Source organism: Heterocephalus glaber, unplaced genomic scaffold (genome assembly GCF_053883595.1).
Source record: "Heterocephalus glaber isolate CG9 unplaced genomic scaffold, H.glaber_assembly_v1.0 deba00000347, whole genome shotgun sequence".
Classification (NCBI taxonomy): Eukaryota; Metazoa; Chordata; class Mammalia; order Rodentia; family Bathyergidae; genus Heterocephalus; species Heterocephalus glaber.
The window spans coordinates 21,644,603-21,662,973 of record NW_028258143.1 but is presented as its reverse complement, the minus strand read 5'-3'; the positions used below and the strand labels follow the sequence as shown (position 1 = coordinate 21,662,973).

General features: G+C 41.4%; 1 protein-coding gene across 1 annotated transcript in view; it reads right to left on the bottom strand.

Moving 5' to 3' along the window:
- Positions 1-5,689: 5,689 nt before the first annotated feature.
- Positions 5,690-18,371, bottom strand: part of Ralb (RAS like proto-oncogene B) — a 36,947-nt gene continuing 24,265 nt past the window's right edge. Inside the window, exons 3-5 of the mRNA XM_004836048.4 lie at positions 14,922-15,130; positions 10,318-10,495; positions 5,690-7,217 (exon numbers count right to left, since the gene is read on the bottom strand). Coding sequence (XP_004836105.1) covers positions 7,098-7,217; positions 10,318-10,495; positions 14,922-15,130 — 507 coding nt within the window. The 3' untranslated portion in view covers positions 5,690-7,097. The remainder of the gene's footprint in view (positions 7,218-10,317; positions 10,496-14,921; positions 15,131-18,371) is intronic.

Below are 18,371 nucleotides of genomic sequence, written 5' to 3'. Positions count from 1 at the left end.
TGAGGGCCAGGGTGCAGCCAGGAGCAGACACCAGGTGGGGACAGGCTGGGAGGAAGACCACAGGCAGCAGGGAGGCTAGGTCTGCGGCACCCTAAGCCACAGGGAACCTAGAGGGGAGGGGAGGGTCAGATGTGAGCTGTACAACTGTGGTGCCTCACTATTTGTATATTATACTTCAATTAACTGGATTTTAAAGGGGAGGTGGGCAGAATGTGAAGCCAGTAAAGGGATGGGTCCCCAAGGAGTCCGGGAGGTGAAATGAGAAGGAGAAAGCTAAGCCAGGGAAACATTTGGAATTGCTATAAAGACTCAAAAAGGTCCTCTCATCTGATGGGAGGAAGGCACTGGGGATTTGCCCCAGACAGCCTGGCAGAAATGGGAGCAGACCACAGTGGGGACTATCTCATATTACTGGAACATAAGACCACTCCCCTGTGCCCACAGTGAGTAATGTGGTTTAACCATGAGAATAGAAAAGAAAAAAAGGGACACACCTATAAAATTCAAGCATCTCTGCAGAGATGAGAATCTATACACATACTCAAACCAATTTTTCCCTAATAAAGAACATGATTTGCACAGCATGAGTTAAGGTGGCCAATAGCCTTTGGGAAAGTGAGCAGGGGCAGGAAGACAGTATGACACAGGTGAGCAACACACCACTACTGAGTTTGCACAACCAGGACCCGGGTCCTAACATGCCCCAATGTGTGTTAACACCTCCCCCAGCTGGGAAAACTCGGCCTGCAACTACATTTTCATTTGTACAGAAATGAGAAGCTTCAAGGACCAAGACATCATCTTGTCTTAGAGTTCTCATTCAAACCAGTATGTGGCTAATAAGTGGAATTCATAGCCCATACTCACGTATTTTTTACAAATGAGTGTAAAATGATGAGATTCCCCGATTTGTTTTCACTGAGTAAAGCAGATTTTAGGAAAGCATTTCCAGCTGTTAACTACGGGAAACACAACTATTTGGTGACTTCTTCAAAAGCCAGGCAGCCTATTTATCCCCTTGAGATATAGGAACTACTAGAAATAATTAAGCTTGCTCTCAAATATAAAGTTGATAGAAGCTAACTTCCTTAGGGAAACCGAAGATCATTCAGATCCCTGGTTCTTTCTCAATGCCACATTGAAACCTTTCAGCAGGGGACACATGGCAGAAACATCTTCCCCGGCAGCTCAGGGGTTCATTTCTGCTCACAGGGCTGAGCGCCCTTCACCAGCCCAGGTGGGAGACTAGATCCTCACCCCCACCCCGGATTTCTCAACTTGTTGACTTAATGACATGTGTAGCAGTGAATCATCAGCAATAGTTCGACAGCACTGAGTATAACTAGAAATAGCTAGCTTGGTGGCAGTAGAAACTAATAGCTGGCTTCAGCATGTTGGAACATGCTCTAGCATTTAAATTAGACAAAGACTGGGTGGGAGAGGTCAGATGAAGTATCCTTTTACATTTCCATCTACTCAAGTAGAGATCAGCCATAATCCCAAGGACTCAAATCAGCTTTAAAACTCGTACTACGTCCTTTCCAAAAAATCTTCAAAGAGGATGGGACCTGGTTATGAAAAGTTGGGAAGTCTATATATTCACAATATGCATTTTATTTATTCATTGGTGCCATGCCCGGGACCAACTCAGGGCCTTTTACATGCTAAATAAATGGATTTCCTTCACCATGGCTCTTCCCTGCCACCAGGGTTCTTCTCTGCATAGAAAGTGTCTGCATAGGAGCTGGCAGTTGGTCCTCAGGGTCCGACTTCTCCAGATCTGGCAGGAGGGGTCCCCAGAACCATGACCGCATCTCTACCCACCTACCCTAATGTCCAGCCAGCCTACTGTCTCACAAGCCCCACTCAGGTGTAAGGAGTTCCTGGCCAACTTTCTAGCCCCTTCTAAGAGTACAGCTGCACAACCAGGAATCAGTAGATGTTTGAGGAAAATTTGCAGCTTAAAAAATAAAGAGAAAAACAAAATTAAAGAAAGGCAATTCTGGAATACAACTTTTAAAAGCTCTAAACATCCTTAGAAAGTCAAGATATTGAATACATAATGACAAGAACAGATGCTATGGGAAAAAGAACAATTAGAGATGAAGCCCTTGTTCACATCACAGAGTAATGAGTTAGAAAAGGAAATTGATCCCACTAGCGTAAGCTCCAGGAAGACAAAGAATTTTGTGGGCTTTCCCAGGGGTGTATTTGGAAAGCTACCCTAATGCTTGGCAAATCACAAGCAACAACAATAACGGGGGCGGGGGGGGGAGTTTGGGAGAAAACAAAGATGGAAAATGTAAGAAAGGATAAAGCAGATATGGCTCTAAGAGATCCAAAATCTGGTAATAATCTGAAAAGAAAAAACAGAATATAGAAGAACTATCAAATTTCAAAAACATTTCTAGAGCTGAAAAGACAGCAGACATCACTGGAAGATGCAGGACAGACCACCAAAGACCCTCACTGTGTTCTTCAACACTGCAGATGAGGGTTCAGACAAGTGACCTCCTTGTGCTGAAGGCTTAGTTCCCAGCCTGTGGCCCAACTGCGGGGGGGGGGGGGGTCTGTAGGAGGTAGAGCCTGGTGGGAAGAAGTTAGATCACTGTGTGCCCTCAAAGGGGTTATCTGTACCCCAGCCCCTCCCTTTTCTCTTTAGCTGCCATGAGATGAAGCTTCTTCTGCCACATGCTCCTGCCATGATGTGTTGCCTCACCATAGGCCCAAAAGTCTAGAGTCAACCTACTACAGACTGAGACCTCCAAAACTGTGAGCCAAAGTGAAGCTTGCCTCCTTTTAAATTATCTGAAATATTTTGTCAGTAATGAAAGTCTAATACATAGGGGAAATGCAGAGCCCCTAACAAAGGGCTGACCACTGGGTGCCAGTTTGATTTATGACAATGGCTGCTTGCAGACACCAGAACAGAGATTTCCAATTTTTGAGGGAAAGTGATTTTGAAATCAGAATTTTATTTCAAGACAAACTAGCCACCAAATAATGACCAAAAGTGACGGCACTCTCAGACATTCTTCCCTTCTTGAAAATGTACCCTAGCAAAATGAGGGTAAACTCCAACAAAGGAAGATGGGTGGCCCAGGAAAGTGTGGATTTACCATGTGCCCAGTGAAAGCAAATCTCAGTACCTGGAAAGCAATGAGTCCAAATTAGATCAGGCAATCAATTAGCTCTAAGCAGAATATCTTCAGAAGAATGGAGGCAAAATCCAAGCAATGGAAAGAAAGCAAAACAAACTGGCACCAGGGGAAAAAGTACTTATTTTCTCAACAAGAAAAAAGCAGTCAGACTTCAGGCAACATGGGGGCAGGGGAGCTCAAGGTGCACAGATGAAGTAACCCAAAATGTGGTGATTCTGGAAATTAATAGAAAAGTCCACGTGACAGGAAAACTTGGAGCACTATCCTTTGAGTGCTGGCCCTGGAACTGCCAAGTGAAAGAAATTCAATTGCCATTCAGAGTTTGGCTCAGCAAGGAATCCTATTTACAATATTCAGAATATCAAATCATTGTAGACTGGGATTCAACTTTTAGAATGAACCTATAGAGAAAGCACAAAGCTCTGAATTGTCCCGGGATGGAAAACACATGTAATCCCCTTTGGTATCATGAAAGCTAAAGTTAACAGAAAAGACAGAGCTGTCGAGAGCTGAAAGAAGATGAGGACTGCAGTCAGGAGTGGAGAACCAAGATGTCTTGTGAGAGTTAATCAGAAGTTCAAATAGTTTCAAAAGGTGTAGCAGCACCATGACAGGAGTTAAAGCAGTGATGTTACTGTGGGCCACACAGATGGAAAGTGTAGGGAACGAAGGAGCAAAATCCTCATTTAATATGTTACCACTGGAAAAACGTCTGAAGATGCAAAGCAAAAAATAACAGGCTAAGAACATTAGGCAGAGTACCCCAAGAATGATCTTAGAGTAGAAATGGTTAAATGTGACCTTCGAAGAACAGGGATGGAAAAGGGAGGAGCAAGACTAAACTCCTCCCATTACAGGCACTTCTAGACCATCAGAATTTTTTTTTTTTTTTTGTACCGGGGATTGAACTCGGGACCCTGTGCTTGTGAGGCAGGCACCAGAACCGCTGAGCTAAATCCTCGGCCCAAGACATGCAATTATAATTTTGACTACATTGAAAAATAAAAACATGTTTACTAGTATATTAGTACTTTCCACTGAATATTCATACACTGTTAAGCTCCTGTGGTGCTTTACTAGAATGCCATTTCTAGAATAACAGAGGTGAATTCTATTACTGTCACATCATTTAAATTTATATACCATAATTCATCTAATTTAATCCATACATTACACACACACACAATTTTTATGTCCATGAAGTCAGGCTGGATTCATATAATGGGCAGGGTGGTAGCGGTACATATTAACAATCAGTGGTGTCCTTAGATTTGATGAACTAGGAAGGACCTATGTAGGAGACTCTATCTATAGGGTGTTTTACCCCATGCTACTTTATGAAATCATAGTTACCTTTTTCTGATACTCTGCTCCTCCCTCTTAACAATCCAGCCACATACTGGTCTTAGGTGTTTCCTGAGCACTTCGGGGCCCTTGGGATAACTACCATTCCGTGTTCCTCACATGCCGGCTCCTCCAGCCATTTGGTCACTCACTTGGCAAAGCCTGTTGATCATCCAGTCTGTCAGCTCTACCCCTAAAAACAGTTCCTCACATTACCAAGTCTCACTTTCAAAGCCCTTAGTTGAGCCTTTCACTTGGTTCTCTCTTTCCTCACTGAAGCATAAGCTCCAGGACAGAGGCCTTTCTCATCTTAACACCGTATCCCTGGCACCAACGCTGGAGCCTGCACCTGGCACTCCCACATTTCTAAAGTGAGACTTGAAAAAAATAATTCTAAACTATAAACATAATATCTAATCACCTACCAAGTCTGTTTCAAATTTATAAACAGCATTTTTATTTTTCTATAGCAAAGAATCTCATATGTACAATAATTTGGTTACAAAGACCCATCTCTAATATCCAGTTACATATAGTTTTAGGAAAATGCTAACACACACCAAGTATAATCTCTATAGCATGAAATAATCCATACCATCTCTTTTTAACTCATACCACCTTTAATTCATTTATCCATATTCTAAGTCTACCCAATTCCTGACCAGAACTGACATCAAATGGGTGGCAAAACAGAATGAACACAAAAAGGTCATCTCAGAAATTCAAAAGTGCAATTACCTTCAACTTTTAAAATTTTAGTAAGAATAATAATCTCTCCTAAATTAAAATTACAATTTATAGTGTGTGTATGTGTGTGTGGGGGGGTATTGGAGGTTGAGCCTAAAGCCTTATGCATATTAGGCAAGTACTCTAGCACTGAGCTATATTCCCACATCTTTTTATTTTTTGTTTTGAAACTGGCTAGGTTGCCCAGGCTGGTCTTGAACTTGCAATCCTCCTACCTCACTCAGCCTCCCCAGTAGCTAGGATTAAAGGTGTGTACCACCACACCCAACTTATATTTATAACTTCATTTCCTAATTCAAAGGATTAACTGAAATAAAGCTTGTCTGATTTTGTAGACTATTTGATAAGTACAATAATGAATGACTGTCAATTTTTTATTGCTTACATTTTATGTGTATGACAAGGAGATAAAAGAAAAGGCTGAGATCCTGAAAAAGTGTGTTTGCTTTTTTTTATTCAAAAAGGCCCATGATTCTTTGGGAGGTGATGCAAGATTGGTTTCCAGGAGTCAGACCATAATTCCCACAGTCTTTGTAATAGCCATAAATTCTACAGGCTCCTGCTCTCCCCACCCCAATTCACTTTTGGCACCTAAACATGTAATGTTCACTTCTGAAAAATGGGGGAAATGTGCTGCCCACCAGGCTCTGGGCACAGTAATCCTTTCCTGATGAGAACACTTCTGATTGCTGAGTTTAGAATACTGATACAGTAAGAAGAATGAATGGTCTCTCCTCAATACAAATCTTTTTCTGACTAACTACACAACTATCTCAGAAAAGAATCACATTAGAAACAGCAGCCAATTCTTAGCGGTAATGGGGCAATGGTTTTATCTTTCCCCACTTTTTCTAATTGTAAATTTAGAATTACTGAGCAATTCTATGAGAGGTAGCAGGTTGGCCACAGGCTCTGGCTTCATGATTTTAGGATACAATTTTAAGTCATCACATTTTTCAGAAGATTCATCTTACACTGAACGAAAGAAGGGGCAGCTCACTGGACCTCTGGAAGCAATGCCATAGATCAGGGCAGGGCTAAGGATAGGTGAAGAGGGGCCGCGCCAGGCGGTCAGCAGGTAGGCGAGTCCTCACCAAAGGGCTTGACAAGGATCTGATTACAACAGTGTGTCATCTATAAAGTATACTGCTCTCGCCTCTTCACTTAGTCCACCACCCCAAAATCATTTTCTACACAACATCAGGAGACTGAGGAGGAAAAGAGCCAATGCAGACTGTAACTGGCCAATATCTAAATATGAAGAGAACAACTTACAACTAGATTCTGGTGTTGATCTATTTGGCCTAATTCAAGTTCATTTTCCTAGCCACACTTCAGATTCTCAGGGAACTGCCAAGAAACTTACCTAAAAAGTTTTGGGACTTGTCAAGTCTTACTAGAATTTGCTGGATTTTTCTGAGTACTATTGTGAAATCGATAGAGAGTCCTCTTCTAAAACCTACTAAAAAGACAATTTTATTTCAAAACAAAAGATGGTAAAGTTATAAAACTAGAGAAAAATAAGGTATTATTACAGTACTTTTTAAAAATCCACACTTGACTGTCTCCTACCTACAGCACTATATACCTAAACTGTCTGGAGGGAGGGAAAGAGGGAGGGAGAGCAGAAACTCTGACGCTCCTGGCAAAGTAGCCAGTCCACTGCATGGACAAGGGCTTATTTCTTCGGCCAGCCACTGATTCACAAGTGTTTTCCCCATTTACAGAAGTGCAGGTGAACAGGTTGGGGAGAGCAGGAAGTACAACTAGAGGTCAAGCACAGACCCGGCTCCCTGGCCCAGCCCCATGTCCTCAGAGCAATGGGCCCCACCACCAGCTTGATCTTCACAGCAAGCAGCATCTTTCTTTAAAGCTTTTCTTATTCTTGCTGCTTTTCTTGCCATTCTTGTCTTTGTTTTCTGACATCTTCTTTGCTCTGATTTCTCTCATTAGGTCGAAGAACACCTGGGAGCAGGGAAAGTTAGAACAGGAAAAAGCCACTTAGTGATTTAGTGAAACTGAGCAAGGTATGTAGTTGCATTTTTATAGTAGAGAACATCAAACTTATTTTTATAAGCTATTCACTGTCAAAAACAAAGGGTCTAGAGCAAATACGAATAATCTCAAAAGCATTTTTTAGGTAGCACTGGGGATAGAACCCAGAGCCTCACCCACATTGGGCAAGTGCTCTACCCCTGAGCTGCATCCCTAGCACAAAATTCTATAATGCAAACATCTCTGCTCACACCACACAAATGGTCAGGCTAAGAACAGAATCACACTATTATTACCATTCTACAGCTAATCTTAAAATGATAAGACCTTTTAAATATAACAAAGAGTAAAATATGTTTTTGCCAAGAACAGATCTACAAGAAGTTTCTTTTTTTTTTTTTTTTTTGGTACCAGGGATTGAATTCGGGTCCTTGGGCTTGCAGGGCAGGCAGTGGAACCACTGAACTAAATCCCCGGCCCCAAGAACAGATCTAAAACTGTGAAATTTACAAGTACTAAGAGTGGCAGTGGGAATCAGACTTTCTAGCATTTCCAACCACCAGAAAAGGAAAAGAATGATCCTAGTACCCATTCTTGGGTGCTTAATTATATAACTGCATCTCATTTAATCCTTGTGGGGAGGGACCCTGCATGGGCTGAAACAGCAGTGACACTTTCCCAGCAAGACTCGGCACCAGCAAACCTGGTAAGGCGATGATGGTGAGAGGAGCCAGTGGGCAGCTCCTGCTCTACGGAACCAGGGGAGAAGCAAGATGCCTTGTTGCAGTAACCTCCCCACAGACACCCAGACCCTGGCTTTCAGGTCCTCACCATGTTAGTCGACAGGAACTTTATCAAGAACTGATGAGACCTGGCCTCTAAATGTCAGTGTTATTTAAATAAAGATTATCATTTGTCACAATAGTTTGGGTTTTGCCCTCTAATATGAGCAACCATGCCAGAGGCCTGATTATAGCCCAGCAGACAAAATATGCCTCCTACAGAAAGACGGCTGAGACTTCTCACAGAGAACCAGGGAGACAGAAAGTGTGACAGGGAGCACATACTTTTATCTCTGGACAGTCACACGAAACTACCACCTCCTATCTTTTATTTTCAGATTTTCTTCTTGGTGAAATGCAAGATCATTTGTCTGGAGTGTGGGACTCCCTGTGCATTAACAACAAGCCCCAGGCAAAGAAAAAAGACCCGCAAGCTGGCTCAGGCTGACCTAAACACCCCTTCTGCCAACCTCTCAGGAAAGAACAAAGCCATGAGAGCATCAGTGAGCAGCTCTAAATGCTGTAAGTTTTTCTTTCCATCCTAAAAATGTAAGCAGGAGGAGAGGAATGGAGTACATCCTACTCAAAATGATGACAAGGTTGTTCATCAGCTGACCTTATCAGCAACCATCTTCTTGTAAACTATTTACCAGTGAATACAATGCTGCTAGTCATAAGTTTCTGCTGGTTCCTGTTCAGCAGGTCAAGCTGGTCCAGTGGAGGAGGTGACAACTGTGACAGCCTCCTCCCCCTGCCACCCTGGCCATCAAAAATACACGGCAGCAATCCTGTGCTGAGAAAGTTGCTCTGATTTGTAAAAAATGAATTATTTATCTGGATTTCCTGTGTATTTCCACAGGACATAATTTGATACAGATTTTTGAATAGCACAAGGATTCACACAAGAGTTGAGACAACTACACAGAAAAAAAGCAGCTGACAAGGGAGCACACTTGACCCTGCGACCTAAAACAGATGTGTATGGTGGACGCAGCTGCGAGCTTCTGAAGTGAGGCACTCCGGGCCAACTCCCCACCCCACTGTCTCTCTAGCATCACTTCCGGCTACAGGAAAGCCTGATTAAAAATTTCTCCCCATCAGGTAAAAAACAAAGGGGAATTATTTCTTCCCAAGACAGAAACAGAAAAAGGGATCTGCCACCACCATAGAACACAAAGCACACAGACCTGCTTGGCTGCCACAGGCTATATGCTTGAACTGTACAGGAGTGTGGATCACGGAGTAAGTACCAATACACAAGGTGAAGGTAGAAGGGGAAGCCTCACCTTTAAGTTGCTTATTTTAGCTGTGTGGAAACCACCTTGAACTTTAATTTAAAAGAAAGAGAAAAAAAGCCTAACAATAGCCATCCCTGGTAAGTAGATTTTCAAGTTGTCAACATTCACTGTGGTCATGGTCACTTGTGTTAACTTCAGCAATGTCAAGAAGTGGTCTCAGGATGGGATAAGAGAGAGAAGAGATCCCAGAAAGTCAGTTCCTGAAAGCATATTCTAATTGGAGATTAAATGGTAAAGACAGAATGCCTGGCTCTGGCAATGGACAGTAAGGTGAAAAGAATACATCTTTCACCTTTTGCTTTAGATAATTCAACAGAAGCAAAATCAAGAAATGGCCTGTTCCTTTTTTTTTTTTAATTGGTACATTTTAGGCATACAATATAATGACAGTCGTCATTGGAAATTTGCACCTTTACATAGTCTCTCTTGGTTCTTATTTTTTCCCCCTTCCCCTGCCCTCCCTTCAACCCCTCCATCCCTGCCTATTTACAAAGACTTTGTTTCCATTTTTTCACTTTCTCATATTAATTCCATTCCCTTCTTTCCTTTCCCCTACCCCTCCCATTTGCCCTTCCCCTTGTGAAATGGGAAGAAAAGGGGCAAAGGGGAAAAAAATGGCCTGTTCCTTTCAAGGCCACATAAGCAGCAGTCTGACACAGCCAGCCCTGCCCCAACTGACCAGTGGCAAGGTGTGGAGAAGAGCTCACGGGCACGGTCAGTCCCCTTCTAGCTGGCTTCACAAACCAATGGGCTCCTCCTGCCACACTTCCCAAGCACTAGGCCAAAAATGGGCATCCATCAACCACGCCTAGTGGCAAAGGGAAGGGACCCCATGGGGTTGCTTTGAACACAGCATCAGACCCACCCATTCGATGCTTTTCACTGTAATGGCTGAGATATCTGCAGAAACCGAGTCCTTGCCTACATCCCACACTAGTGAAATGGCTCTGCTCTGCTCCACCCAAAGACACACCCAGAGAGTGCAGCTACCTTGTCCACATTGGCCCTCGTCTTGGCTGATGTCTCCACGTACTGCACGCCCCACTCTTCTGCTTTGCTCCTGGCCTCCTCGACGGGTACCTGCCTCCGCTCCTCCAAGTCAGACTTGTTTCCCACGACCAGCAATGGAATTTTATCCTCTTCAGCCTTCACTCGGAGGATCTGTTCCCTGCAGGTGTTACATCAAAAATATAGCCACAAAGAATGACAGAGTAAGAATTCGGTCTCATTAACCCATCTCAAATAAATTTCCTAAGGCAGAGAAGGGACTGCCCCTTCACAGCATGCTCCTAGGGAGCACTCAACAGCACAGCCAGAAGCTTGGCAAGTGGTGCCCAAGTTTGGTGCTCAGTCATCTGGGCACACTCCATAGGTGCAGATTCTGGGGCCAGAGTCCTAGGACAGGAATTCAGGAGTCTGCATGCCAACAGGGTCCCCAATTTATGGTAACACACTTAAAAGAAAGAAAAAGGGAGGAAAACCTGTGAGTTTCTGGGATTGAAAGAAGAAAAAAAAAACAAGCTGTAAGTACCTCACAAATGCTTAAAAACTCCCCTGAAGAAAAAAACGTCTGTGACTATAAAAGCTACATAATCTAGTGTTTTCTATATGGAAGGTAGTAGCCTGATAGTGGATCTTGAAATCAGTTTAGGTGGTCATAAACAGCAGGGCTTTTTTTGCTCTTTTATTTATTTTTTATTCCATGAAATAATTATAAAGTGAAGTAAAACAGGAACATTCAAAGAAATCTCAAGCAGTAAGTACTGGTTTGTGAAAGGTCTCTGTCTTGATTAGATCTGTAAGTGTAGTTGTCCCTCAGGCTCTAAGGGCCACTGGTTTTAGGACCCCTGAGAATACCAAAACACACAGGTGTCCAAGTGTCTTACATCAAGCAGTGTGGGGTTTGCACATGACTGACACGTATTCTCCTGTGTACTTGAAGTCATCTCTAGAGTACTTACAAAACCTCATCTAGGGGAACACCTCGCAACAGTCATCACACTATACTGTTTAAGGAATAACTGAAACAAAAAGAAGTCTATACATGTTCGTACAAATACAACCATCAAAGGCCTGACTACAGTTTTGATCCAAGGATGTGGAACCCGCAGACCCAGTGGGCTGGCTGTATCCACCACACATAATAAGACACAACAGTGAGCATTTAGATCACAGTCAGATGCAGTAAATGTTCCAGCCAACAGGATGTGGACAGAATGTCAGGCAGAACTCATACTCCAATGCACATTATCTTTTTACTTTAAAGAAAAAAATGTGAAAGAAATACTCTGAGGCCGATGGAAAAGAATTTCAAAAATGTCTTCTCTTAAAAAAAAACTATCTCTGGCATACTAAATTTTATCTCTAATAAAAATAATCAGCTACCTAAAGTGTTAATCAAAACCAAGTAATAAAGAAATTAAAATATTCCACTTACATTATTCTGATCCAGTGGGGACATTCCTTTGTTTTCTTTTTTTGAGACAGGGTCTCATTACGCAATTCAGACTGGCCCTGAGCTCACTATGTAACCCAGGCTGGCCTCAAAAAGAGCTGATCCTCCTGCCTCAGCCTCCTAAGTGCTGGGATTACAGGTATGCATCACCAGCTGGGCAGTGGGGACATTCCTACTTCTACATTCCAGATAGAGTTCCACTAGAAACTGGATTCTGTGGAAATCTGTATAGCTATTCATAGCACACAAGGTAGCATTTTATAATAATAAAGACATTTCTAAAAGCTTCCATATAGTCAATTTAACTACCGAATATCAAATATTTTCAGATAAATGAAAAGGAAGAATATATGCTTGAAAATTCATTCTAAGTAGCTTTGGTATACCCTACACATTTGAACAAGTCAGCAAGCATGACACATTTAAGTTATATGATCACTTAAGATCAATATCAAATGTGAACAGTAAAAAGTGATAGCTTTCTGGCCCATTAGTCTGGCAGGAGTATGTAAATATCCCATTAATAAATATACTGCTTCAAAAATGAGAGTACCAAGTGCTGGTACCTTGTGACAGCTTATTTCTCTCAGCTCATGGAATATTATCCAGGAAAAGATTCAAGGGTGATAGTGTGTATTAGTGTCTCATTTTATATGGAGGCCTTTCCAACCGAAGTAAACACAAAAGCGAAGTCTTAAACCACTAACAGGTATAAAATGAAAAGACTAGGTTTGGCCAGCAGGGTTCAGAAAATCCACCTCCATTCTTCTGTTTCTGAAGACAAGAGAAACATGGCCAGTCCTGGGGCTTGTACCTTAATGCCCAGAGTTCAAGCCAAAAGTACTAACTTCTCTTTCTTTTTGTTTTAGGGATTCATCAGTCCTTTTTCATCTAAGGACCTTTCTTCCCATATAATCCCCTTTTCCAAGATGAGGTGACACTTACTAACTCTGAGAACCCATGCATGTTCCCTGCAAGCACGTGGTGAAGGAGAGGACAGGACCAGGGCATTGTCCCTCCTCTGGAGAGGACCCTGCCACTGACCAACACTTCCCTTTTTGCTGAGTCTTGGAGAAGTAGAAAATCAAAAGGCTCAGGAGGGAAGAAAATGAGGGTAGTGCATGGGCCTCTGTGCTGTTTTATCCTCAAGATGGTATCGAAACAGGGTCATGTGGACACAAACAATTAAATGTGGGCTATATTCATATATTGAAACCTCTAGGTGTATCTGAAAAGTCTAAAAGTTAATAAGAATTCTCATGAGTTCTACTATTCTAACCATTCTAACACACATTATAGTTCTCTATGACCCCTATTCAAATGTAAAGTATAACAAAGCTACTTGTAGGTTATCTTCAAGTATCTACTTGCTTCTTCCATTTATCTTAAAATATTTTATATCTGTACTTAACTATATGGAAACACTTGAGTATTTTTATTATTGTGAAATGTTATCCTATATCATAAGTATCAATGCAGATCTTCACAAAATGCAAGGACCACCTTTTTGGAATGCAGAAGTAGAAACATCCCCACTGAATATTCAACTCTTTGAAGCAAAACAACAAAGGTTATGCCTTATCACCTTGTACTCGCTCTTCTGGGTTATCTGAATTCACTCCTGCAGGCCTCCCTTGCTCATGGATGCCTCCTTCCAAATTGTGGGAGGATATTCAGCCTCCTCATTTCACCTTTGGTTGATCACCTTACTTGCTCACAAAATTTGCTAAAGAATGAAAAAAATGACTTTTTTGTTTAGTTCTTTTCCTCAATAGTGCCCTGTCAGACTCTAGTTCTGGTTCTTAAAATGTCAACTGGGTAGATGTGGTTAGTTATAGTTTGTATCTTAAATGTCTCCCAAAGGCCTTGTATTCAAAGCTTGGTCCCCAGCCTCTGGCACTACTGGAGGTAGTGGAACTTTTAGGAGATGGGACTCAGTAGGAGGAAGTGAGGTCACTGGGGGCGTGGCCTTAAAGGGGACAGTGGAGGTTCTACCCCTCTCTCTCTCTTTCCCTCCCTCCCTCTATCTCTCTGTCTCTAACTTTCCCTCCCTCCCTCTCACTGCTTCCTGGATGCAAGGAGGTGAAAAGGTTTCCTCTTCCATGCACTCACACCATGATGTATTGCCTCAGCATGGGCCCAAAAGCAACTGGGCCAAAACCTCCAAAACTGTGAGCCAAAATACACTCTCTTCCTTTTCTTTATCCCAGAAATGTTATCACAGCAACAGAAAGTTGACCTACATAGATATGTTTATAAGGAAGGTACAAGAAAAAATACAATTGTATAATAAAAATGGAAAGGGTATGTAGTTAAAAAAATTATAGAAGATAGAAATTATGCCCAAAGGCTATTTCTTTATTTAAAAAATAAAAAAGAAATTTAAAGCATCTTTAAATGCCACATTTTAAAATGTGCAGTGAAGAGCCCACCCACTATGTAGGCATCAGGTGCCACACGGTACAGAGGAGGGCTGGGAACAGGGAGACACAATGAAAGGTTTCCTGGTTCCTGCCCCAACGCAATTCATAAGCAAATGCATCATTGTATCTCATTTATCAACTAACAAGTGCATTTTCAGAGAAAGAAACAGAATCTCCATGCTGAGTAGACTTGTCCATGGTTACAAAGCTGGTGAGTGGCTGGGGGATTTGAATCAGGTCTGTCAGACTCTCAAGCCAGTTCTTTCACTTCCACTGTGCTCAGAGTCCTCCCAGCAGCAGCAAGCGGTCCTTCTGACTTACACTGCTCATTCTCTGCCAATGTCTCATCAACAAAGTAGATCAAAATTGTTTTTTGGTAAAATTTAAAGAAAAAAATTAAAGATGGTTAAGTCCTGTCAGTCACTGTCTCGAATTTACTTGAAGAGAATTACAGGCTCTTGGGTGTAAGGAACAGCTGTGCCCTCTTTTAGAGATAAGATTTTTAAGATAATTTACATCCCCAAATCCTCAAACAGAGAAGTCCAAAAAGATTATAATGAGGCACTATAATGTGCCAAGATGCGGAAAGTCCCAGAAACTCTGTCAACAGAATTCTTCCTAATAACAAGCTTGACCTTCTACCCCTCTGCTCAGCACCGGATTCCTGGTATGTGGTGGGAAGGAGAAAGGGCCTTGCATATTTCAGGTCAACACACCTGAACTCAGCAGTTGCTGTGAAGGATTCGTGTTCCGTGATTGAAAACACAAGCAGAAATCCTTCCCCACTCCGGAAGTAGTTGTCTCGAATGGCAGCATAGTCTTCTTGTCCAGCTGTGTCCAGAATATCGATCTGGACTTCTTCACCATCAAGAACCACTTTCTTTCTGTAACTGTCAGCTTTGGTAGGTTCATAGTCTTCTACAAACTGGGGAAACAAATCATCTGTAACTACCAAAATTTTAAAGGGAAAAAATCTGTCCAAAAAATACAACTTGATAGATATATAGGTACTTTGCATATAATCAACAAAGTTTTCACTGAGTGCTGATGACTACCACACTAAGTAAAAGTCACTATAAAATAAAAACAACATGAGTAATTACTTTGAAGATAATGATGCATAGTGTATTAACTGTTATTCTCTTATTATTGTTATGAAATTTTGTTTTATTTTTCATAAAAGAAAAAAATAGCAATTTATATAACACTCCAGTTCTTTCTAGCTCTTTGTTCTACTCTTTTTTATTTTGCCTTTAAACAACAGGAACAGACATCCTCATTTTATAGATGAGAAAAACAAGCACAGAGCAAAATGCTTGGCAATATTGTTGTCAGTGCAGTATAAAATGATAATATGACACTGAAAAAAGGTGAGAAACAGGAGCTCTTATTCATAACAGAAACATAAAAAATCATCTGAGCAGTAATTTGGCACATGGTACTTAAATAACTACAATATGATAAAACTCCAAATGGAATGGATGTGCCCAAAGCATGTTATATATATGTATGAAAATACCATAGTGAAACCTAATGTTTTATAAAATTAGTACGTACTAATATTTTATATGAAAAAATCCAAACGGCTCAAAGATTAAACATTGAAAATAAAACCAATCAAGTACTAGAAGAAAACATGTGTGAAATCCTTTTATTACCTTGAAGTAGAGAAGGCCTTTTTAACTATGACTCAAAATCCAGAAGCCATGTAAGAAAAAATTGATAAATTAGACTACATTAAAAAAAAGAAAAAATTGCTCAAACATTGGCATGGCACAACACACTGTAAACAAAGGCAAATAACAAACAGAAAAATATTTGAACCCATATTACAAAAGGCTGAGCTCTTTAAAATAATAGAGTTCCTAGAAATGGGGTGGGGAGTATCAACAATCAAATAGGGAAAATGTGCAATGGACATAAGCAATTCACATAAAAATACACATGATGCTAAACACATGCAAGGATGTTTGTCCTCACCAATTACAAAACCACATTAAGATACCATTTTTCACCTGCCAGCTGGAAAAACCCTTAAAGTCTGACTCCATATTCTGGGGGTAGACATTCTCATGTACTGCCAGTGAGTAGAGAAGAGGACAGTCCCCAAGGAGAGGACCTGGTCAACATCTGATAAAATGAAAGAAGCACCTTATCCTCTGTCCCTGCTGCTAGGAATCTAATCTCCAGAAACTCAGGTACAGGAACATGCAAAGTAATTCACCACAGCACCGAGTATAATCACAAAAGATTAAAAACCTTCTGAACACCCAGCAACAGGGACCCCACAATGGAATTTTATGCACCTATAATAAATGAGGAAGATAACTATGTACAAATATATAGAGAGCTTAAAAATATAGTAGTTTACTCTATTTGCATAAGGAAAGTATGGAGATAAAAAGTAAGTTTTGTATATGTGCATCCATTTGCCAAAAAGGTACTTTGAAAGGACAAAAACAAACTTAAAAGAAGTTAAACAAACAAACTGAAGCAAATAAGCCTACCAGAATACTCACTGGTAATGACACACAGAAAAAGAATTTAATTCATGAAATTTTAGAACAATATTTTGATAAAATGCATCCAGAAAAACTAAAGGCAAAAAAGTCAAGGAAATATTTAACTTCCCTTCAAAGGGTACATTATTTAGTTATAATGATATCATTTCAAAGCTATTTTCCTTATACTGTATTATGTATCAATATCAGTAATCTTAGTGACGCTAAACATCAAGAAATTCAGAAAAAAAACTAAGTTAATGACAACAATGTACTTTTAAAAATGAAATAGTGCTGGTACAACTGGACCTCCTACTTCCTACCACATACAAAAATTAACTACACAGATCAAGGATCTAAATACAAGAACTAAAACTACAAACTTGTAGAAGAAAACATAGGCACAAATCTTCATGGCCTTGGGTTTGGATTCTTAGATATGATACCAAAAGCACGAATGAACAGACAGATCAGCTTTACAGAAATTAAAAGTGCTCCTGCTTCAAAGGATACTATCAAGAATGTGAAGAGACAACCCAGAGCACGGGATATTTGTAAATCATGTCTAATAAGAGACATTTCCAGAATCTACAAAGAATTCTCAAAACTCAACAATAAAAAGAGAAATAGCCCATTTAAAAATATCCAGAAAGCCTGGGTGTGCCCAGTGGTAGAGCACAGGCTTAGCATGTATGAGGGCCTGGGTTCAATTCCCAGGACAAAAATAAAAGCAAAGGAGGGCCAGGGATTTAGCTCAGTGGCGCTGCACCTGCCATGCAAGCATTTGATCCCCGGTACCAAAAATAAAAAATAAAAATAAAAGACCTAGGGAGGGGGCCGGGGACTTAGCTCAGTGGTTCTGCCACCTGCCTCGCAAGCACAAGGTCCCGAGTTTGATCCCCGGTACCAAAAAATTAAAAAAATTAAAAAACACCATCCCTCACTTAAAATCTCTGCACACCACAGAACTGCTCAGCTGTGTACTTCTGAGCTCCAGAGGGGGAGCCCAGCCACAGGTCCCTGATCCCTGTAATACAGGAGTCAGAATGCCTGAGATGCCTAGTTACCTCTGCACTAAGTGAAAACCAAGCATATTATTAGAACCTTCCACTGCAAACCCTGATTTTAGAGGGCAGAAACAGGAAATCACCCATCTTTGTTTCTGTTAACATGAATTACACTCGTCTTCCATGGGCCTTGCAGAGATACATGCAATTCCCTTTCAGATGCACAAGTGCAGGACACACTTCACATACCCCTTCCCGAGCCATATCAAAGACGACCTTGCAGGAGGCCAAGTCTGAAGCCTCCTCATCCCCATCCTCACTTTTCCCAGAACCAGTAAGAAGGTGAAAGTTCTTGCTAGAGTTTGGATCCGGAATGTGCCCAGAGGCCCTGGTGTTGAAGACGAGGTCTCTACTTGGTGGAGCTTCTGGGAAGGGTGACACCTTTGGAGGTGGGACCCAGAGGGGGTACTCCAGGTTGCTGGCAGTGTGCTCCCGAAGGGCAGGGTGACTCACCTTTTCTCTCTTTTGTGTCCCAGCCATGATGTGAGCAGTTCTGCTCTGCCACACGCTCTCACCCTGATGGTACTGCCTCAACAGAGGCCCCAAAGAGCCATAGCCAACTGACCACAGACTGAAACTTCCAAAACCATAAGCCAAA